We start from the raw sequence: 24,511 nt of genomic DNA, 5'->3' as shown, positions 1-24,511 counted from the left end.
TTATTAAGTGGTTCTCAGAAAATGGACTCTCCCTTAATTTAGAAAAAAAATACCTCACTACATCCAGTTCTGTACACCAAATAGAGTCATACCGACAGTTGATGTAGCATATGAACAGGGCTCAGTTAACATAGTAGATTTCTCCAAATTTTTGGGTGTTCACATTGAAGACAACTTGAACTGGAAGAAGCACATTACTGAGCTTCATAAACAATTTAGATTAGTTTCTTTCGCTCTTCATATAGTCGCTAGTCTTGATAATAAATAGATCAGCCTCCTAACGTACTTTGCATATTTCCACTCAATAATGTCTTATGGAATGGTTCTCAGGGGCAACTCACCACTTGGACATAAAGTATTGGTTGTACAAAAGAGAGCAGTGAGAATAATTAGTGGTGTTCACCCAAGGATATTATGTAGGCACCTATTTAACTAGTTAGCTATTTTAACTGTCCCATCAGAGTACATATATTCACTAATGAAATTCGTTATACATAATTCATCTCAATTTGCGAAGAACAGTGAGGTTTATATGTACAACACTAGAGGGGAAAATGACCTTTCCTATCCGTTATTGAAGCTGTCACTTGCTCAAAAAGGAGTAGGGGCCTACATTATTCAGCAACAAAAAATCTTTGATCATTTGCCCAACAACCTAAAGTGTCTGGCAGGTAGCAGATCAAGTTTTGGAGTCATGTGTGTTTATGTATCTTGTAATCTGACTTGTTCCCCATCATATCATAGTGAAAATGATCTATGGAACATGACATAACTAAACGAAACTAGACTAAATCGCGACATTTATGGGCAGTTCATTCCTTTCCATTCACCAGTCAATCACTACAATAATTACAGTGAAAGCATTTGGCATTACAATGCCAAATAAAAAGAAAGTCTGATTAAACATCGGCAATTTCAATCATTCATCCCTGAAAAAAGGACTGTACAGTCTGTAATTTTACTGAAGGGATTTAGAAATGCATTTCCAAGAGCATGGAGTGACCGAAAGAGAATTTCATACGTTGTGGGATACATCCAATGTGACGCAGCTGTCTGGGCATATAATGAAGCCGACAGATGTGTGGCATATGAGGAATTTGAAAGGGCTTTCTTGGCGAAATTTTGGTCGCAGTCGGTACAAGAACGTCTAAGGAAACAGATTATGGAACCAGAGCCTTTCAATACTAAACATGGCAATTTGCGCCGCGTTTTTGCGAAATATTTGAATATGGGCCACTTTCTTTATGAACCCGTAGCTACGCGCTTTATACTCCGCCACTAAGAGCGAGATTGCCTTTTAACCTTAAAGAGAAGTTACTGCAAATTCCAGACAATGATTCAGTATATTTTTTTCTGTCTGTGCATTATTCTGTTGATATGTTACATGAGGATCAACGTTCCGCGCGGCAAAACAGCTCCCACAATGTGTACGTCAGTAGCAATCAAAATGCGCAGGTTAGCCAACTTAATCCTGGCGCGCCGGCCGCTGTCGGCCAGGTTACGTCCGCAAACCAATACAAGTACCAACATCAGCACACTCACCCCATTATGAACAATAATCACAACGATTCATACACAACGAGCAACAACCCACACAAGAGGCGCCGCAACAATAGTAATGGAAATAACAGAAACGGAAACAACTGGAACACAAACAAACAATTATCAACCTGTAAACAGCCTGCAGATTATTTGGCAGATCACCGTTATTATATATATTGAGACGCAATCTCAATAGTACTCATAGTTGCACACAGCAACAAAATTAATGAAAGTGTCTGTTATTCAATTGAGCATAATATTTTATGAACACAGTGATATTATTCAGTTTTGTGTTTCATTTATGTTGCAAGCTATTGTTCCAACTAAATGGCGTCTTGTCAAGGCTAAATGTTCTATTTCACAAATTATATCAAGGTCCAGTACGAACCAATGCTTTGGATTTATTCAGTGTACGAAGTCCAATAAAGAATCACGCATGGTCAAACTTACAATGAACGGACCTTACACAAGCAGCCATTGTCAAGAGCGCAAAGTTTGTATAAACTTATCACTTATTATTATTAATAATTATTATTATTTATGAGTTGTCTGATATTCACAAACCAGACAGGAAAAGCCATGACGAGAAAAAATCAAATATCCAATACAGTAATTGTAAATATTTTTCACATTGGAGTGCTCTTTAGTTTCCATTTTAAAATTCCGCTTGTTAAATCCAGTTTTAGCTCTAATCATGATTTTCAGTTTTATTAACTTTTACAGCGATCTAGTTTGCCTCAGTAGTGGGGTAAAATGATCAGAGAATTATATAAATTACAGCTGATCTCGTTTGACCAAAACGAAGTGATAAAGGAGATCACTATTTCCAAATTGTTTATGGTTACAATTTTGACGCCATAATTTTAATTTTAGATTATAGATCGTGCATGTAGAACACTAAGCCTTTCCAAGTGTTTTCTCTATGGTGTATTATTAAAAGTTGAAAAAAAGTTAAATGGTGATGCACTTTTCCCCATTTTATGGTACGGTACTGAGCCAATATCAACATAAGTTTCACCCCATCCATATCAGTGACTACATGATGATAATTTCATGCAGTCAGTCATGTTTTGTAGATTTATAGTAACGTATGTGAGAAATAAATATCTTGCGTAATGTAACTTCACCAACTGAGTGCAGAAACAAAATCAAATGTGGACAGAAAGGATCGAACTCAGTGACCTAGAATCACTGAAATTACCAGAGCAAGGCAACTAGCACTCATAGTTCTGATAAATGAGGACAAATGCACTCGTACAATTAGAGCCACATCATAAATATAGGCTCAACCCATTAAGTAAAAAGGCTTCCAGAGGTCAAACAAATTCTCTCATGTTGCCATTCTATCCACATCAACAGAATCAGAGAGAAAGATGGTCTATTGAGTTTTTGGTGAAACCACACATGCTGATTGATGATGGCCATCCTGGAAATTGCCTGCTGATGTAGCCAATCTGATGCATACCACAGCTGCCTACTGGGTCATCGCGGATGAGAAAATTGGTGAGCAGCCAGCTCTCTTTCACGAATGGGTAATTGCGGAGGATCTTAAGCTACCCTCTCTGCATGATCTTGTGACATGCATCCTTGCAGCCTCCTGGCTGACTCCTGTGTATATGCTGCAGTCTTGGTCAGCAGTCTCCACCTGAGGACACGACAAACTGTCTTCAAGGACACAGAGGTGGTAGCTGTACTAGGTCGTCACATGCAGGCAATGCCATCCTCACCCCACCACCACTGATGCCAGCACAACTCGTGGCCAGGGCACTGACCTGCAGCAGCCACATCATGACTCACTGACAAACTGTCGGCACTTCATGACACAAGTGCTCATGCAGCCAACTGCAGACTGTGGCTCTGAAGACAGTTATACATTTGCAGACATTGCTGTACCACTGACACCACCAGGCATGCACTTGACCATTCACCCTCACTCTACACTCAACACCCTGATCATAATGTGGCCTCAGCACTCGGACACTGCACACTGCTGCCAAGGAGTGACGGGTTCACCAACAATTCTTGAAGATGAACACGTAAATGTTTATCAAAGAGAAGTAATTCCCGCACAATGATTATCTTGCAGGTTTTGCTTCAACACCAATGCAGACTATGAAAGACACCAGGGCCATGGGCAGGAAGTGGTGATGATGTTTGACTGCATGGACACTCTCCTCCTATAATGAGAATAGACTTGTTGTCAATGAAGAATTCTGAAAATGGTTCTAGACAGCACCAATATGACACCAAATAACTTTCATGAACAGTCAGACAGAAATGCCCCACTGTTCCAACTCCCTGCATTCAGCTGTGTATCGGTGTCAGTGAAAATCATGCTGAGCATACAATGTGACCGTAAATTGCTTATATTATTTTAAATATGTGTTTACTTAGCATTTTTATTTTTCTATTGCTGTTTCTCTTGTGCTACAAGAGCCCTGAAATGAGTCCACAAATAATATACCATACAACAGTATATTGCTGGAATAATACCCATTTGGAAGGTTTCAAGTCAGTGTGATTACTTAACAGATTAATAAACTGTCAATGATTATCGTGTGTGTGTGTGCGCGCACAACAGTGAGGTTATTAGTGCCCTTTCTAAAAGTCTTAGATGAATAAGAGCAAGGCATGTAAAACTAGAAATACATAATAACGGTTATCCTTTAAAATCATATTCACTTTCATTCACATTCACCTATCCAGTCATACACAACCATGTCAGATTTATCACGCTAACTGATTCTTCCTTCGCTTCTTGGTAGAACAACATAATAATAAACGAAAAGTACTATATTGTGTATGTTCTACAGGATTGATTTACTCAACTTACAAGGGTCATCATCAGACATTAACTGACTATTGTGTTCAAAGAAGCTACAATGTTTGTAAATAATATTGGAAAAGATGTTTCACATCTAGACTGATGTACAAACACCCAGTAAGTGTTATCTTCAATAGTGTGGAGGTAATGCATAATAAAAGGTAAAAAGTTGAACAAAAAATAAATATAAATGAAGTAAACCAAGGAAAACATTATCACTAAACTCCTAAATCAGTGCCTATGTAAAAGTTTACTTTAAATTAGCAATCCCAGTGAAACAAAGTTAGTACTTGACAAGACTATTTAAGTGCTATTACATATGGAAAGTGATACAGAAACCAAGTAAAAGAACGAGTTAAGAATTCTGATGACATAACAGAGGAAATCACAATAAAATAAAAATAAATCAGTAAATACTGTAAAATGGAAGAATAGGAAGGAACAGACTGTGTGGGAGCTAATGGACAACTTGGAGGATCACATGTATTGGGAAGTATTAATCTGTGTTTGGTAATTTGAAATTTATTCATGACTATGTACCAATTATTAATCTGTGTTTGGTAATTTGAAATTTATTCATGACTATGTACCAGATGTTTGTTGATTTCCAAAGCTTCCAATAGGTTGAGTTTTTGGCCTTTGTTTGCTAAGTGAAAGACTGGCTTTTGGGTCTGGCTCTTACTCTGTACATGCTCAGCAAATGTGAAATCATAAAATCTATAAAAAGGGTAGAAAACCGGATGCACAAAATTACTGGCCAATTACACTAACATTGATCTGTTGTAGAATCATGGAACATATTTGTGTTCAGACACAATGATATTTCTAGACTCTGAGAAGCTCTTTTGCAGAAAGCAACATGGTTTTGGTCATGCCAGACACAGCTGGTCCACTTTGTGCATGATATAGAATGGGCTCTAGATACCGGTTCCCAGGTTGATGCCATATTTCTTGACTTTCAAAAGGCTTTCGACTCAGTTCTGCACTGTCACTTGCTCCAAAAAGGATGTGCTTACGGTCTATCCGATAACATATGCAACTGGATAGAAAGTTTTGTAACAGACAGGGAGCAGTATGTTGTCCTGAAAGGGGTGACTTCAACAGCAGCAAGCATTACTTCAGGTGTGCTCCAGGGCAGCATAATAGATCTGCTGCTACTTTTTATGATTTACATAAACGATCTGATTGATGGTATTGAGAGCATATTAAAGTTGTGAACAAATCAATGAGGATTTGAAGAAAATTAATGTATGGTGTAATGACTGGCAGTTATCTCTCAATATTTGTAAGTGTAACCTACTGCATATAAAAAGGTGAAAATCCCCATTAATGTACAAGTACAAAATAAATGCCATGTCTTTGGAAGCTGTAACATCCGCCAAGTATCTGGGTGTGACTATTCGAAATGATCTCAAATGGAATGATCAGATTACACATGTAACGGGTAAGGCAAACTGTAGATTGCGGTTTATTGATAGAATCCTGAAGTGATGCAGTCCTTCAAGAAAGGAAACAGCTTACAATATGTTAATTCATCCAGTCTTAGAGCATTGTTCGTCTGTATGGGATCCTTACCAGTTGGGTCTGATTCAAGAAATTGAGAAGGTCCAAAGAAGAGTGGCAAGATTTGTGACTGGTACATTTTAGCCATCACGAGAGTGTTACAGATCTCATAGAAAGTTTGAAGTGGGACACACTTGCAGATAGACATCGCGCTAAACGGAAGGGGCTGGTCGCTAAATTCTGAAATCCGATCATCACCGAGGATGTGGAGCATATATTCTTACCATCAACTTTCAAATCGCGCAATGATCATCATTCAAAGGTAAGGGAAATTAGAGCTTGTACTGAGGCGTTCAGACAGTCGTTTTTCCCTCATGCGATCCGTTGAGCGGAAGGGGGGGGGGGAATATGACTTTGGCGTGAATTGTGCCCTCCTCCAAACACCGCTTGGTGGCTAGTGGAGTATGTATGTAGATGTAAAACAGCTATGTTCGTGTTCAGTCAGCCTAGTTGCTATGTCTCTGCCTGACTGATCAGCATAAAACTTATCACAATCAGGACACACAATTTTGTACATCCCACTGTTGGCTAGAATTGGGTCTTATCTTTGTAATTGAAAATATACTGTGCTGTGGTGGCTTTCACACAGTAGAAAACCCTCTAGTTATAGCATGTTAGTGTTTTTTTCACACTGTGTGGTATCTGTTCTCGGTATAGTATCGTACACCACATCCTCCAACAGCAGAAGGAGCAGTAGAGGGAGGGAGGGGGGGGGTATAATTTTCAATTGTTTTCTGTGCATGATTGGTCAATCAGAACACATTGTAGCCATTGGTTGAGGCAGGAAATCTTCTTTTGTCTAATTCTGCTTTTTACTGTGTCTTTAGTTTTAGTTTTTCTATAAAATTTGAAACAATGTATATGTGTACTTATGTCAGTGGTTATATGTATGTAGCTTATGGATTTGTTGCCAATCTCCATTGTGAGCTGAATATTTTTATGTTGACCATTAAGTTATGGAAAAAGTGTTGATCGGTCGTCTAGTACCAGTCCACATGTAGAGCACACCATCTACGTACCTGGACTAGTATTTAATATTTGCACTCAAAGGTTCCTTATTCAAAAACAAGTTGTTCACTATAGCCCTTGGATATTTCAGCCAAAAGGGGGACCCTATAGCAAGTGGCCAGTCTCAAGTCATTCAAATCCACAGCATTGACATTAGAACATACATCAACTCTGTCAGAAAATCAACACATTCCCATACTGATATGTTGGAAAACAAACTGCAGATGTCAGTGATACTAATTTAGTATTGTGTGAGACAGATAGATCTTTTATCTTATTTTATAAGGTCCACTGATTTTGAAATACTATGCATTGATTTGAATTTAGTTTTGTTTTAATTAAAGTTTCCCATTTACTAGCCAATTCGTATGATGGAGGAGTGAATAATGGTACAACTGGATGGATGTGTACGCCTTGCTCATGTAATTTAGGAAGCCCATACAGCTGTAACATTTCCTCATAGCCTGCTCTCTGAAGGAGAACACCATACTTCTCCTGGGTGGCTAAAAATAAAATAAGTAGTAACATCATGGTCCCAACAGGAGAAGTGATATTTGACAATCCCTATGTAACATTGTACATTAGCAGGGTAGTCAGCCACCACACTTTCTCCACCTGTAACCTACCTGACTTTACCTGCAGTGCAGCAACCTGTGTCTTTCATCAATGTGTGAATTCTACATCTCTACAATATAAGAAGGATAATGTGGGGAAGTGAAGGTTTGCCACTATTAAACAAAATAACAAAGTTATGGGAAAAATTACATGTATTCTTGAAGTGGGTTGACCTCTGTAAAACCTTCTTACAACGTTTTTAAAAGCCCCATCACTTCGAAGCTATGTGACTCAGGATCCACTATGATGGTGGCCATGTAGTTATGCCCTTCTATGTGATGCTTATGCCATTGATGCAACCATCCATACAGTTCGAAGTTGTAATAAATCATGTCACAATTAGACTAATCCCAACTGCACGCTCATGAGCAATATGCTCTTACCACCATGCATGTCTTCCGTTATAACATCACAGGTTAGGCTAGACTTCAAATTTTGCTGGTGACTGCAGGTGTTTTCAATGTATAGGCTCGCAGAAAAGTTTTTTCCTACATCAGAACCGGAAAATCTTTCTTTCGATGGCTTACTGGTGGCCCTTAACAAACACCGCACACAGCGTAAACAACAGCAAAGCAGTGCTCAAATGAGGCTTAGCTGTCCATGTTGCACTATAGCTCTAATGTGTAGCTCTTGTTCTTCATATGAGACTACTATTTATCATTGTAAGAAGCAAGGACACATGCAATTGGTCTGCTAGCAGCTTGAAAAAGACCATCACTCTGCCTTGGAATTGTGATCGCATACTTCCCAGTCTGTACACAGTGTGTCACACAAACTACTAGTGCATGTGACTCAGGACACTTTGCTTCTGTACAGTGCTGGGACAATAAATGGTTTGAGCATGTTAACATTGCTGGGCACAATGTACGATTGCAATTAGATACTGGTTCTTCCTTTTCCTTGTTAAATTGTAGCACATATGACTTGCTAGACAGACCATATTTGCAAAAGTTGATTGATACACTCACAGCTTACAATGGTTATAACATTCCAGTACTTAGTGTTTGCAGTCTTCCTGCCTCTTATTAGGGGGACACCCAAGACAGTGACATTTACCATTCCCCATTCACATGATAGTGCAAACATTTGCAGAATTGATTATTTTGATTCGTTTGGACTTTGCATTCGGAACAATGTGCTTTCTGTTAGTTATTTTGCACCTAATGATAGTGCGAACTAACTCTGTGCAGGCTTCCAATCATTGTTTTCTTACAGACTAGAAAAAATGATGTGCGCCCACCCTTTGGAATGCTCACCCTGTTCCGCATGCGCTTCACAAATAAGTTGCAGAAGAACTTCAAGCATTGCAAGACAATTGCAATGGTTGCTGCCAGCCAATGGGCATCACCCACTGTAATTTTAAAGAAACCTTCTGGCTGACACTGTTTGTGTGCTGATATCAGAAGAACTGATGGACAAGCTGGAGCTGGATGCTTCTTTTCAAAGAACGTCTTGTGTGATGCTTATTTGCAGTTCCCACTTGATCAGCAGTCGCAGCAAGTACTTGTTATCAGCACTCATCTTGACTTGTTTAAGTTTTTGCGTTTGCCGTTTGGCAACAGTACCCTCTTTTCTATCCATCTTGACAATATTGTAATGTCTGGTTGCATGCTGATGAACATTTGCAAACCTTTAGAGCCCTCATCCAGGTGTTGTCTGGCGCAGGGCTCAAGTGTAATATGGACAAATGTATATTCTTTCAGTCTGAACTAAAGTACCTTAGTCGTGTCATCAATTCACAGGATGTTCATCCCCTCCAACAATCACACTTGCAAGTCCCCTTGCATTAGCCCCATCAAAAGTACATTCCTTTTGTTTGGTGGAAGGATTGTCTGGACACCTTTCAAATGTTGAAAGATGTTTTGTTTCACGATCATTGTATTACACATTCTGACGTGATAAAGCATGTTGTTTAGCTGTTGATGCCTCTTTCCCATCCCTTCACTGTCTATCACAACCTCCCTACGCCCCATCATCATTATGGTACTCGAAGGCCCTATGTAGGTTTGGGAGAGGGGGGGGGGGGGGAGGGAGGAAAGAATGTAGTGTCATCATAAGACACCACTCGTGTGCTGGCTGCCAAAAGCCCGCTAGTGTGAATGTCAGTTACCTGCAGACCATGACGGCTAATGCCAGCACGTGCAATATACGTGAATCAGGTACTATACTTCCTCTCTCTGGGAAGACTACACAACACCAGTGTCCTCTCCAGTGCTGGCATAAAGGATGCCGATGACAATGTTCGAGGACCAGTTTGTAAACGCAGATCGTCATCCCAGGTTGTCAGCTCACCTCCAAGGGACAACAGCTGCCAACATCATATATTGAAGCATCAAAGAAACTGTTAAAGGCATGCTTATTCACATAAAGAGAGATAAGAGAGATGTAAACAGGGAGAATACGCCGCTGTGGTCGGCAACGTCTCTATAAGACAACAAGTGTCTGGTGCAGTTGTTTGATTGGTTACTGCTGCTACAATGGCAGGTTATCAAAATTTAAGTGAATCTGAACCTGGTTTTTAGTCGGCGCATGAGTGATGTGATGCAGAATCTCTGAGGTAGCGATGAAGCGGGAATTTTCCCATACAACCATTTCAAGAGTGTACCGTAAGTATCAGGAATCTGGTAAAACATCAAATCTTTGACATTGCTGTGGTCAGAAAAAGATTCTGCAAGAATGGAACCAACAACGACCAAAGAGAATCATTCAATGTGACAGAAGTACAACCCTTCCGCAAATTGCTGCAGATTTCAATACTAGGCCATCAACAAGTGTCAGCGTGCGAACCATTCGATGAAACATCATCGATACAGGCTTTCAGAGCCAAAGGCCCACTCATGTACCCTTGATGACTGAACGACACAAAGCTTTACACCTCGCCTGGGTCCATGAACACCAACATTCGACTGATGATGACTGGAAACATGTTGCCTGGTCAGACAAGTCTTGATCCAAATTGTATTGAGTGGATGGATGTACAAGACTATGGAGACAACCTCATGAATCCATGGACCTTGCATGTCAGAAGGGGCTGTTCAAGCTGGTGGAGGCTCTGAAATGAAGTGGGGCGTGTGCAGTTGGTGTCTAGATACGACTCTGACAGGTGACATGTACTTAAGCATCCTGTCTGATCACCTGCATCCATTCATGTTCATTGTGCATTCCAGCAGACTTGGGCACTTCCAGCAGGACAATGTGACACCTCACAAATCTAGAATTGTTAGGGTGGTTCCAGGAACACTCTTCTGAGTTCAAACACTTCCGCTGGCCACCAAACTCCCCAGACATGAACTTATTGAGCACATCTGGGATCCCTTGCAACATATTATTCAGAAGAGATCTCCATCCCCTCCTCATACTCTTAGGGATTTGTGGACAGCCCTGCAGGATTCATGGTGTCAGTTCCCTCCAGCACTACTTCAGACATTAGTCGAGTCCATGCACATTGTGTTGTGGCACTTCAGTGTGCTCGTGGGGACCCCACATCATATTAGGCAGGTGTAACAGTTTTTTGGCTCTTCAGTGTAGTGAGTTTGGTCTGTGAGAACCTGCACAGCTGGAAAGATAGTTTACTACTGAGTTGGCAAAAGACTTAATTCAGAGGTTGGAAATGCTTGTTATGTTCTACTGACTCCTTCTCAAAGATTATTCAGTTATAGCACTATCTATTGACATTCTGCAGTGTGCTACCCTGGTGTATCTCCGCTTCCTAGTCTATGAGTTCCTGTAGTGATAACCCGAGATACAACACAAATTTTCTTCAAAAGGGACAATAGATGTTTTGTTGTTACACAACATATGACAATAACAACAACTGTTTCATCACTAAAAATAGACAGTTCATCATCTTAAATATGATTTTCTTTCAATTTGTAACATGTAGTTGAGTTTGCCATGAGAAATGACTCTCCATCAAGAATATAAACTTGAAAATATCTTCAAAATGATGTTTGAGGTACAGTTCACACTATTGTCAATTAGATACACATTTCTTTGTATATACACACAGGCTGTGGAGCTGTCTACACAACTGTCCACATATAATGACTGAATGATGCAATGTTTCCCTTCTTCTGCAGTGCTGATTAACTACATAAAACTCGTATAGCACATAAAAAATACTGCAGAAATATTCTTTGCTTATCAAACAACTTCTTGGAGGCATTTTCACATCACTGCTTATAGAACTGAGAGAAAGTCATGCTAACTTTTTAAAATTATTTCCACACAAATTTGCTTTATCAATTCGCAGTACGCTGTGTTCTTCTTGTTCCAGAGTTTAAAGTGATTTTCCTTCCCTTAAATTATTTTTGATTATCCATACCCTGGTGAAGGAATTCCAACAAATTCTGAATTTTTGGTGAACATGCTTCAAAACTCTACATATATTACTGTTCATTTCACATCACTGCAAACACCTAAAATACAGACTGAAGTGCCTCGAGAATTTCGGGGTAAATTCTAGAGACCCTCGTATTTCCACCATCTCAAACATGCGTTATTTTAGAGATGAGTGTGGTAAAGTAGAACTGTGTCTACTGCACCACAATTATGTGTGTGCAGGATGGATGTGGATCAGACAGATGATCGGTGCGGGCAGGTAGTTGCCGAGCCAAGTTACATGTCCAGCACAAGGAGTAACTGAGACAGTGCGATGTCATACATTATTGTGTGAACATTTGAATGCTGTTAAAAAAAAGAGAACAGAATTATTCATTCATTCTCTTACTTTCGAAAGGTATGGACAGTTGTTTTGTTAAACTGGAGATAATTTTGAAACTTTATTTATTGAAAAGGCAGTTGTTTTCTACGTTAAGAAAATGTACGGGAACTTACTAAATGTCAATATTCATGTGTCAAAGGATCGAGAGAATCTCAGTGTGTATAGTTGGTTTGTCCACTTGAAGTGTACAATAGCTGTTGCGTAATTGATAGATTAACTGCTAAAGTAAATTGTCACGTTAAAACCGCCAGAATGTGGTGAGCAAATTGAGCAGGACACGAAAAGGAGGAATTTTTGAAGAAGATTGAGATGAGAGTTGCCACAGTAACATATAATAACAAGACGAAAAGATTGGTCTGCAAGATTCAATTATGATGATTTGGTTGTGGGGAGGAATCAATCCTCCCAAACACAGTAACCTGCTGACACCGACGCATTAACCAGCTGACACAGTCGTAGTAACCCGCCATCGTTACTGATTGCTATTTGAGTTGCTGACTTCGTGCCTGCCGACGCTGTGACCAACATTTGACGCTGCTGGTGCCTGTGTGGTTCACCAGTGCCGTTTCTACACCTCACCAATGCAGCCTATAAACCTATGCCGTGTCAGCTCAAGATAACTATGTGAATGTAAACTGGGGTGGTCATTATTCACAGAGGTGATTTTTTTTAACAGTCACAAGATCAAAAAAATTAGGACTACGGAGAAGGAACAACCACCTGCAGAAACTATAGAAGCAGCCATGGCGATGACAGTGACTAAGGTCATGCCAGACTGGACTGAAGTAGCTAATTTAATTAAAGGACTAAGTCTTTAGTTAAATACCAAATTAGATGCTCAGAATCTTCATTAAGTGAAAAAATAGATGGGCAAAGTGTAGCCGCCACTGCTCAAATTGACTTTTTGAGAAATGAAATAAGTACTACTTTAAGTGAAAAGTTAGAAGCACAGAGTGTAACTTCAATTCCTCAAATTTCCACTTTAAGGAACGAATTAAGTGATCAAAATGTTCCTTTAAATCAAAAACTAGAAGCACAGAGTGAAGCTTTTGAAAAACTAGAAGCACAGGGTGAGGCTTTAAATTCTAATTTTGAAGTGTTAAATGATTAAGTGTTAAATGATAAAGTGTAAAATTTACTAATACATTTAAAAAGTGAATTAAGTAATTCTTTCACTCTACAAATGAATCCAATGTTTACGGACTTTAACAAAAAGCATGATGATCAATTTGAAAAGTTGACCCAGAAATTAGAATTTGATATTGAGGACAAGTGTACCAATATAGAGCCTGAATTTAATGAGAAGTTAGGGTAATTTCAAAGTGTGTGTAATGTCACAATCGATGCAGTGGAACAGAGATTACATACCTTAAAAGATACTATTGAAAGACAAGACACACTGATCCCTATTGTCCAATCGCAAATTGCAGAGGTCAACACTTGTATAGACGCTGTAGAGAGAAATTTTAATGTAAAGCTAACAACCTCAGGCACCATAAATATAAGCAGTCTGGAGGAACAGGTAGAGGAATTAATCATCTGGAAAGTTGCCGAAAGGGTAAACACAGACAACGCTCCACCACATTTAGCGTTGGAACTTGATGATATTAAAAAAGGCATAGGCGATGTGTGGAAGCAATTTTAAATTATTCAGATAGAGAAGGGGGTAGCTTCACAGAATGTAGTGTTGACTAGTAAACTGGTAATTTTTTGTTGAGGGGAGACTTTCAAATGTCATATAGTTTAGTACTTGGGCAAACTCATCTAGGTGTTGCGGACAAGCAGGGTTGATATCAAGGTCATACTGCTTTGTGTGGAGGTAGTAGTAAGTGATCTTGTCAATATACACAGTCTTACTTGTTTTACGGGCGCTGTGATTCCCTGTTGTATATTCACCATGATAAATTGGGTTGTTATATCAAGTCAAGGCTGAAGCATTGGGGTAATATATCATAATATGTGAACTGACAGCATGCTCCGCTCTAGTCTTGATGTAAAGGTGGGCTGACAGTATGCTCCGCTCTAGTCATCAAGGATCTTGAGTCCGATCATGGTTAGGTTTTATTTTTGCCTAAAGTAGTCTTTGAACGCAATCTCTTCACCAGTTTTCCACATGTACCTGTGTGCAGAGGTATTCATGGATGGCAACAGAAAAAAAAATTATACCCGCTGGATCGTCGTCCTCGTTTATTCCAGGACCGCCATTGCTTGTCTTCGTGACTGGTCCTGGGGTCTCGTTTAAAAATAGTGTTGATAGCAGCCGACGCAGTCTCCACGGATTGTTGGGCCATGTTTTTGCCTAACCAGCCCATCTCTCCCACCATTCATGTGTAGTTAGGTCATATTTTTGCCTAGCCAATCAACATATAGTTAGGTCTGATTCGGACCTAAAGTATTGGAGGATATGATATAACATGAATATTTCTATATTTGCAATTATATGCTACCTAGTTATTTTACTTACTACTGAATATTTTATATCCTTTGTCAAAAATGATGTGAATGATACGATACAGGGTAAAAGGAATATTAAGATATTTGTGATAGTATGATACATAGTTTCTGCTTGTCCACAGCTCGTGGTGTCGTGGTAGCATTCTCGCTTCCCGAGCACGGGATCCCGGGTTCAATTCCCGGCGGGGTCAGGGATTTTCACCTGCCTCGAGATGACTGGGTGTTGTTGTGTCGTCTTCATCATCATCGTTCATCCCCATTACAGTCGGAGGAAGGCAATGGCAAACCACCTCCACTAGGGCCTTGCCTAGTACGGCTGTGCGGGTTTCCCGCATCGTTCCCCTATGCTCTGTTAAGGAGTATGGGACTTGATCATCATCATAATCAGGTTCTGCTTAGAATATGATACAAGGTTTCTACTTATGATGAATGATACATAGTTTTCTACTTATTATGTAATGATTTATACCTTTTGTGAAATGTGAGGAAAGGTTTATATAAATTTTGAAAGGGGTGGGTAGTGTAGGTACAAATGTGACTAACACACACACACACACACACACACACACACACACACACACACACACCTTTCAGACGACCCTCGCAGACAATTGTGACTGATTCTTCACCATTGCCGTTCCATAGGAGCTGCTAAGATCTTTCTTCAGGGACTTCAGAGGTGAAGATGAGAATGTCTGTTCTGCAGGAGATGTTTAACATCACACCTTCACCAGCTTCTCACTCAAGTACCGGCAAAGTGGGGATCCTGTGGAATGGGAGTGGGAAGGGTTTTCTGTCTTTCGGGCTACCTTCTTTCTCTTCTTCGATCTTAGGAGTACCATTCTATCTTTTCCTCTGTCCACATGCACACACTTCTATTGCTGAAGTCCTTCTCAATTCCCGTGGGTTTCTATAACGTTCAACTTATTTTCCATAAGCTGGCCAAAGAATCAGACTACAAGACTACCCATATGCATACACACAATGAAACACAAAGACACAAACAGGAAGAGTACAGTTTAAGATAATGTGGAAATCGTTGTGTTGGAGGGAGAAAAGTGTGCACATAGTGATAAGTATGCACACCTGGTTATGTGATGTGACTGTTCCACATCACGTAAAGATATGTACAGGGATAGAGTATTTATGGTTGTTTTGTTGTTGTTGTGGTCTTCAGTCCTGAGACTGGTTTGATGCAGCTCTCCATGCTACTATATCCTGTGCAAGGTTCTTCATCTCCCAGTACCTACTGCAACCTACATCCTTCTGAATCTGATTAGTGTACTCTCTTGTATCCCTCTATGATTTTTACCCTCCAGTACTAAATTGGTGATCCCCTGATGCCTCAGAACATGTCCTACCAACCGATTCCTCCTCCTAGTCAACTTGTGCCACAAACTCCTCTTCTCCCCAATTCTATTCAATACCTCCTCATTAGTTATGTTATCTACCCATCTAATCATCAGCATTCTTCTGTAGCACCACATTTCAAAAGTTTCTATTCTCTTCTTGTCTAAACTATTTATCATCCATGTTTCACTTCCAAACATGGCTACACTCTATACAAATACTTTCAGAAATGACTTCCTGACACTTAAATCAATACTCGATGTTAGCCAATTTCTCTTCTTCAGAAACGCTTTCCTTGCCATTGCCAGTCTACATTTTATATCCTCTCTACTTCAACCATCATCAGTTATTTTGCTCCCCAAATAGCAAAACTCCTTTACTACTTTAAGTGTCTCATTTCCTAATCTAATTCCCTCAGCATCGCCTGATTTAATTCGACTTATTTATGGTTATGATCACGGTATTACATTAGTACATGTATATGAGAGGAGAAGGAACATATTGTGGTTCGTTATGCTACATCGTATACTTAAGTGGACAGAATTGGTTTCAGTCTAACGACTATTCTGACAAACTGTAGGATAATGAGACATCTACATCTATGTGATTATTCTAATATTCACAATAAAGTGCCTGGAAGAGGGTTCAATGAACCACCTTCAAGCTGTCTCTCTACCATTCCACTCTCGTACGGCATGCATGAAAAACAAGCATTTAAATTTTTCTGTGCACGCCCTGATTTCTCTAATTCTATCATGATGATCATTTCTCCCTAAGTAGGTGGGTGCCAACAGAATTTTTCGCAATTGGAGGAGAAAACTGGTGACTGAAATTTCATGAAAAGATCCCATTGCAACGAAAATCGCCTTTGTTTTAATGATTGCCACTCCAATGTGACACTATCTCCCCTACTTTTTGATAATACAAAACGAGCTGCCCTTCTTTGTACTTTTTCGATGTCATCCGTCAGTCCCACCTGAAGCGGACCCTACACCGCACAGCAGTACTCCAGAATAGGGCGGACAAGCGTGATGTAAGTAGTCTATTTAGTAGACCTGTTGCACCTGTGTTCTGCCAGTGAAACACTGTCTTTGGTTTGCTCTACCCGCAATATTATCTATATGATCGTTGACATTTAGGTTATTTGTAATTGTAATCCCTAAGTATTTAATTGAATTTACCGCCTTCAGATTTGTGTGACTTATCGCGTGATAGAAATTTATCTGAGTTCTTTGAGTACTCATGTAAATAACTTTTCCTTATTCAGGGTCAATTGCCACTTTTCGCACCATACGATATCTTATCTAAATCATTTTGCAAGTCATTTTGATCATCTGATGACTTTACAAGACGGTAAATGACAGCGTCTTCTGCAAACAATCTAAGACGGCTACTCAGATTATCTCCTACGTCGTTAATATAGATCAGGAACAATAGAGGGCCTATAATATTTCCTTGGGGAACGCCGGATATTACGTCTGACTTTCCATCTATTACTATGAACTGTGACCTTTCTGACAAGAAATAACAGATCGAAACACAACCGAGGCGATACTCAGTAGGCACACAGTTTGGTTAGAAGACACTTGTGAGGAATGGTGTCGAAAGCCTTCTGGAAATTTAAAAATATGGAATCAATTTGACATCCCCAGTCGATAGCACTTATTACTTCATGAGTATAATGACCTAGTTGTGTTTCACAAGAACAGTATTTTCTGAAACCGTGCTGACTGTGTGTCAATAAATCGTTTTCTTCGAGCTACTTCATAACGTTCGAATACAGTATATGTTCCAAAACCCTACAGCAAACTGACGTTAGTGATATAGGCCTGTAATTCAGCGGATTACTCCTACTTCCCTTTTTGGGTATTGGTGTCACTTGAGCAATTTTCCAGTCTTTAGGACTCTGCTTTAGGGGCACTGTCATCAGTAACTTCACCATTGTTACCACACAGTGAACGTATTGATTGCATCTTGCCACTGGTGTGCTTTATGTATGACCAGAATCTCTTTGGGTTTTCTGACAGATTTCGATACAGAATTTCATTGTGGAAATTATTAAAAGCATCTCCCATTGAAGTACTCGCCACATTTCGAACTTCTGTAAAACTTTGCCAATCTTTGGGATTTTGCGCTCTATTAAATTTGGCATGTTTTTTTCGTTGCTTCTTCAACAAAAATCTGACTCGTTTTGTGTACCATGGGGGACCAGTACCATCACTTATTAATTTATGTGGTATATATCTCTCAATTTCTGTTGATACTATCTCTTTGAAAACATTCCACAACTTTTCTACACTTACATGATCAGATTGGAAGGAGTGAAGACTGTCTCTTAAAAAGGCATTAAGAGCAATTTTATTAGTTTTTTTTAAAAAAACAGATATACTTTGCGTTTCTTTTTGTTGGTTGTAGGTGTTACGGTATTCAGCCTAGCAGTAACTGCCTTGTGGTCACTAATCCCCGTATTCGTCACAATACTCACTGTTTCTTCAGGATAATTTGTTGCTAAAAGATCAAGTATGCTTTCGTAACCATTTACGCTTTTAGTGGGCTCATGAACTAATTGTTCAAAATAATTTTCTGAGAAAGCATTTAGTACAATTTCGCATGACGTTTTATGCCTGCCGCTGGTTTTAAACATATAATTTTTTCAGCATATCAAGGGTAGATTAAAGTCACCACCAACTATAATTGTATGAGTGGGATACGTATTTGAAATGAGACTCAATTTTTCTTTGAACTGTTCACCAACTATATCGTCTGAGTTGGAGGGTCGGTAAAACGATCAAATTAATAGTTTCGTCCGATTGTCAGGTATAACCTCTGCCCATACTATTTCACACGAACTATCTACTTCAATTTCACTACAAGGCAAACTACCTCTGATAGCAATAAATACTCCACCACCAAGTGTATTTAATCTATCCTTTCCGAACTCTGTTAGACCGTTAGAAAAAATTTCAGCTGAACTTATTTCTGGCTTTAGCCAGCTCTCTGCACCTACAACTATTTGAGCTTCAGTGCTTTCTATTAGGGCTTGGAGCTAAGGTTCTTTCCCAACACAGCTATGACAATTTACAATTACAATAACAATCGTTTCTACAACTACCTTATTGTGTTTTACTGCCCACTTTTAGATGGACGTCCCTTCTGTAGTTCCCCCAAGACCCTCTAACCTAAAAAACCACACAGCCCTCACTACCCGTGTAGCCGCTTCCTGTGTGTAGTGGACTCCTGACCTATTAAGCGGAACCTGGAAACCCACCACCCGATGGCGCAGGTCAAGGAATCTGCAGCCTCCACAGTCACAGAACCGTCTGAGCCTCTGATTCAGACCATCCACTCGGCTCTGCACCAAAGGACCACAGTTGGTTCTATCGACGATGCTGCAGATGGTGAGCTCTGCCTTAATCTCGGAAGCAAGACTGGCCATCTTTACCATTTCCACTAGCCACCCGAAATCAGCCAGAGTCTGCTCTGATCCAAATCGACACACGTCATTGGTACTGACATGAGCCACTACCTGCAGTTGGCTGCACCCTGTACTCTTCATGGCATCTGGAAGCAGCCTTTCCACATCTGAGGGTATAAGTAGGAGAGAGAAAGAGAGAGAGAGTGCAAGGAGTGAAGTAGGATGTTAATTTCTCTGAGAGGTATTCGAATTCTAGGGTACATAAAGATGTATGCTAGGATAATGGACTAGGAAAGAGAAGGAGGGTGCACCCAGCATTGATTGGATGGAAAAGGGCTGGTAGGCAGACTCAAGAAAGGCTGACCTATACTGTGCGGGCAGGGGCACCAAGAAGAGGATTGACCTGTACCATAGTATATTAGGAATTGGTTTAAAGGAGCATACCTACCAAACCGGAAGGAAGAAGTGCTTTAATAGTATCAACCCATATGTGAGGTATAGGTACTGCGTCTAAAGGAAAAGGGCAGTATTGTGACAAAAGTCTCACCTTTTGTAGAGATTATTCTGGTAAGTTTGAATTCTCGTTTACACTCACATTGTTATTTTTGTGTGAAGTTACACATGTTGAAAATAACAACGTTATTTTCTCAGAGTTCCTCCAGATTGTAAAAGGTATTGAATAAATCCATACTTAGAGAAAGAAGTACGCGACGTAAGGGCAAATAACAGCATACACTTGGGTAATGCACACTTGGAATTTACGATTGGAAAGAGAACAGAAAGATTCTTGTCCTTACGGAGTTTACATTGATCAAAAGATCCATGATTACAATGGTATTAACATGGAAAAGGAAAGAGAACTATATATGAAGTAACGTAACCGATGGCTAGAAAGATGTTATATAAATTCATGGAACCGTAAAGTAATATTATATGGATACAATATTGATGTAAATAATAAACATGTATAAAATAGCATGTATTCTACCTAACGGGAGGGAATGTACTGCCTCAAGAATTTTGGGGTAAATTCTAGAGACCCTCGTATTTCCACCGTCTCGAAAACGCTATTTTAGAGATGAGTGTGGTAAAGTGGAACTGTGTCTACTGCACCACAATTATGTGTGTGCAGCACATACCTGTATCAGATGGATGATCAGCGCGGGTAGGTAGTCGCCGAGGGCGCCTAAGAAGTTACACATCCAGCACAAGGAGTAACCGAGACGGTGCGATGTCATACATTATTGTGTGAACATTTGAATGTTGTTAAAAGAAGAGAAGAGACAATTACTTATTCATTCATTCTCTTACTTTTGTAAGGTCCGGACAGTTGTCTTGCTTAACTAGGAGAGATTTGTAGACTGTATTAATGGAAAAATGAATGTGGTAGTTTCTGACAGTCCGGAAGGTGTCGAGCTTACGAAAAATGTTTTAGTTGTATAAAACCTGTTATGTGTGATGAAAATACAGTGAGATTAAGTTCAAAGTATTCTCGAGTGTATGGAGTTATTTTAAAAGTATAAAAAATTCCTTCAAAGTAGCATTTTATCTTCCAAGAAGAAGTTTTGCAGGACATCGCAGCCGGCTATCCTGAAAAGAAGACCAGTGAAGCAACTCCAAGTAAGTTCCATAGCCAAGGGGGAGTGTGAGTCTTGCATACCGGTACCACACTTCCACCCTTAATCCCCGGAAACCGCCACAAGAAAATTCAAAATTAATTCACTACCTTTGAATTCCTTAATCTCATTTAATTATATTTTTAAGTTTCTGTCTTTGCAATCTGGCTTCAGTGTCCTTATTACAACAATTATTACTGAACACTCCCATTACAAATATCATTAACTACTCAACATTAAGTTCTTCCGACATTCACTCTGGAGTGACAGATACAGTAAAAGGAAATATAATTGAAAGTCCTTGGCAAAATAGATACAGAAATCATAGAGGAAGCACAATATTTGTGAGAATATGAGAATAGTGAACATTTTATAATAATACTGGTTGCAAACTGTGAAGCCAAAGGATGGAACAGCAGGGTGTATACGCGGACAAGGAGAAAAAATTCCCGGATTTTTCCTGGATAAAAATACATTTTCTCCCGGTGAAAATAATCTTTTGCCATGTTAAGTGACAGTATACTTTCCCTCGGAACTGTAAAACTTATCCTTTGATAGGATATGGTTTTATACAGCAGCGTAAAATTTCCCGGCACTTTAGAAAATGATACTCGGGGAAAAAATACGTTTTGGAAAGATCTTTGATGTGTAGCAACATGTACGCTGCATATTTTCATTTTATGAAAGTATAAATTCGAATTCCACCAACAGGATAAGTTAATGGTTTGAATTAATATACATAGTGTTGCTACAAGAAAAGCAAAGCTTTCGCATATAATAAGATTAAAAAGCTACAAGAGAAGCTAAGTTTCCACTTATAATGTTGATCTGATTAGCGCAAGTTACACTTTAAGATACATCACACAAATACGCCAGCAAAATTTTTAATACCAACATAAATCTCTGATCTTCTGCGCTCGAAATTCTTCTAAATGGCTCATCATCAAAGAGTTGATTTTTGAAAGAGACCAAACACACTGTGATTTAAGTTCATCTTGCGTAAAAGGAAATTTACTTTGAAAATAACACTTTCTGAACAACAATTCGCAATATTTTCCCGTGATCTGTTAGAAATAGATTCATTTCAGTAGTCGTCAGAGAGCGTCAGATAAGAGACGTCACCGCGCTTGCGCATCTACGGTGATGTAGGAAGCCCATATGTTCATACATGTAAAACATTAAAAGATCTTACATTATATCATAAAAGAAACAAGACATTAGAAGATACTCCAAGACCGTCAGAATTTCGTGAACCATACTAAAATGCATAGTTTGCCTTACAGTTCACATTCGTATGTCCAGATTCTCAATGATGTATGCCTCAACCAGATATGAAGCTTTTCAGTGTGGTTTTCAGGACGTAAATTTTCTTGGAGTACCAGTACTGTATTATCTCATGTCTGGTTCTTTATTATGGCATAATGATACAGCTAGAAGATGAAAACATGCACTTGAAATGCAGCGAACAGTTGAAACTAGTCAATAGTGTGGAATAAATTGACTGCCTCAGCAGTTGTGACGTCACACTCATCGAAGGCAGTTTGTTGTTATGAAGCATTGCATAGTCATCCGAAAGCCTTTGACACATTTTGCTGTTGGCAGATGCTTGTACAAGCACTGTGTTATTTTATATGGCACATTTCCTTTGCAATTTAAGTTTTATTTTCACTTTTTTCTCTCGTTCATGTTTTAGTGCTGCAATATTACTCTGCAGTAGCAGGATGCAGTAATATCCTTTGTTAGAGTATCGGTTCTTACCACTCAAAATTACAAAAATTTAATGGAAAACTCAAACAACGAAAAATTCCCGGTTTTCTCCCGGATGAAAAAATTCCCTGTTTTTCCCCAGATCTCCCGGTTGTCCCACGTCGTATACACCCTGGAATAGTCAAAGACTACATCAAAATATTGTGGGCTGTTTCTGGCTAAAATTACTGTGGAAAAATTTGTTACCACAGTAATTGTAGCCATAAACAGCCCACAACATTTTACTATTGCTGGCTCTAGCGCTACGGTTGAATTTTCTTTTTTCATAAATAAACACATTCTGTTTTGTATAAAATTTCTTTACTACTGACTGCACAAATAATTTTTTGTGTACAGCAAAAATATTGTTTTATAGTCCATCATTTCATTCCAGCAACAAATGCATTTGTGTCTTGTGAACTATTAACATGAACAAAAACTGGGCACCTTTGAGTCATGGAATCAAAGTAAGTATCTCTTTGTATCAATCACACTCTGAAATGAATTACAAATCTCATGTTTGGCTCACAATGCTCCAATTAAGAAAGGCTTAGCTTTTTTCACTATATCAGTAGTTGGATCTAGTGATCTTCCAAGTCCTTCTAAAACCATAATTGCAAGGATAACTGATGAAAAACTCCCATCTAGTTTAACTTTATGATTAATCATTGTAGTAAACAAGGCCGTCATAAGTGAAGACACCTGAATCTGTAACATACAGAATCAGAATATCATATCAGACAAATTAATTATGTATCAATAAAAAAGAACTCATTCACTTAATAATCAACTACATAATAAAATTTCAAGAAATGCAGCAGTGTGGCCATGCTATTGTTATTCTGAATTATATTTCTCTCATTTCCGCTGAAACATACATTACATCAAAGTTTTCAAGGCTTTTTTTCTCATTATAATTACGAAAGCTTACTACATAATTCTGACAGTTATAATGACAACTGCATTGATGACAGGAAACAGCAATAATGGCACTTTGTAACAAAGCATATTTCATTGCCTTTGCTGAGGAACTGTCATGATTTGTCCCAGTCCATTTCACAAAATGCATGTGACTGTGCATCACATCTACATATTCCTACAAACTAATTCAAGATTCTGTAACACATCCAAATGGCAACCAGTTTAAAAGAACTGAGAACATGAAAAAGTTGGTTGCACTGGCCAACAAAAGCTCTATTTCTAGCTTTACAATCTTCTTTCAATTAACTCACTGCTAATTTCACAATTTTGATATCACTGCATTGAGTGACTAATTATAATTTTATGATGTTTTATGACATTTCCACAACTGCTGCAGCTTCCAAAATATTCAGAACCTCTACAACACAAACACTAACCCAAAATTGGGTCAAGTCTAGACCATCCATTTTGCGCAAAAAAAAAAAATCTGCAGAAGCACAAAGGCCTACAATAATGAAGGTTTAATCATACTAACTCTATTGTCATTGTGAAAAGTCGTAAATGAACACTGTAGATCTGTGAAGTCAATGCAGTCACAAAAATTGATCTTTTTCAGAGTGTCCCCCCCCCCCCCCTCCCCAAAATGGGCGCTCAAGTGCTTTACACATCAAGAGACTACTATTCAGATGGTTGACTTGTGTGCAGAGTGAACATGAGAATTTTTTAGCTTAGGT

At 39.1% G+C, this 24,511-nt stretch overlaps 1 protein-coding gene across 1 annotated transcript in view; it reads right to left on the bottom strand.

Moving 5' to 3' along the window:
* Window positions 1-23,155: 23,155 nt before the first annotated feature.
* LOC126353752 (uncharacterized aarF domain-containing protein kinase 2-like) overlaps window positions 23,156-24,511 on the bottom strand; it is a 97,161-nt gene continuing 95,805 nt past the window's right edge. The window contains exon 9 of the mRNA XM_050002806.1: window positions 23,156-23,564. Within this exon, the coding sequence (XP_049858763.1) occupies window positions 23,382-23,564 (183 nt within the window). The 3' untranslated portion in view covers window positions 23,156-23,381. The remainder of the gene's footprint in view (window positions 23,565-24,511) is intronic.

Source organism: Schistocerca gregaria, chromosome 3 (assembly GCF_023897955.1).
Source record: "Schistocerca gregaria isolate iqSchGreg1 chromosome 3, iqSchGreg1.2, whole genome shotgun sequence".
Classification (NCBI taxonomy): domain Eukaryota; kingdom Metazoa; phylum Arthropoda; class Insecta; order Orthoptera; family Acrididae; genus Schistocerca; species Schistocerca gregaria.
Note: the sequence above shows the minus strand (reverse complement) of the source record. Positions and strands in the feature narration are given on the sequence as shown.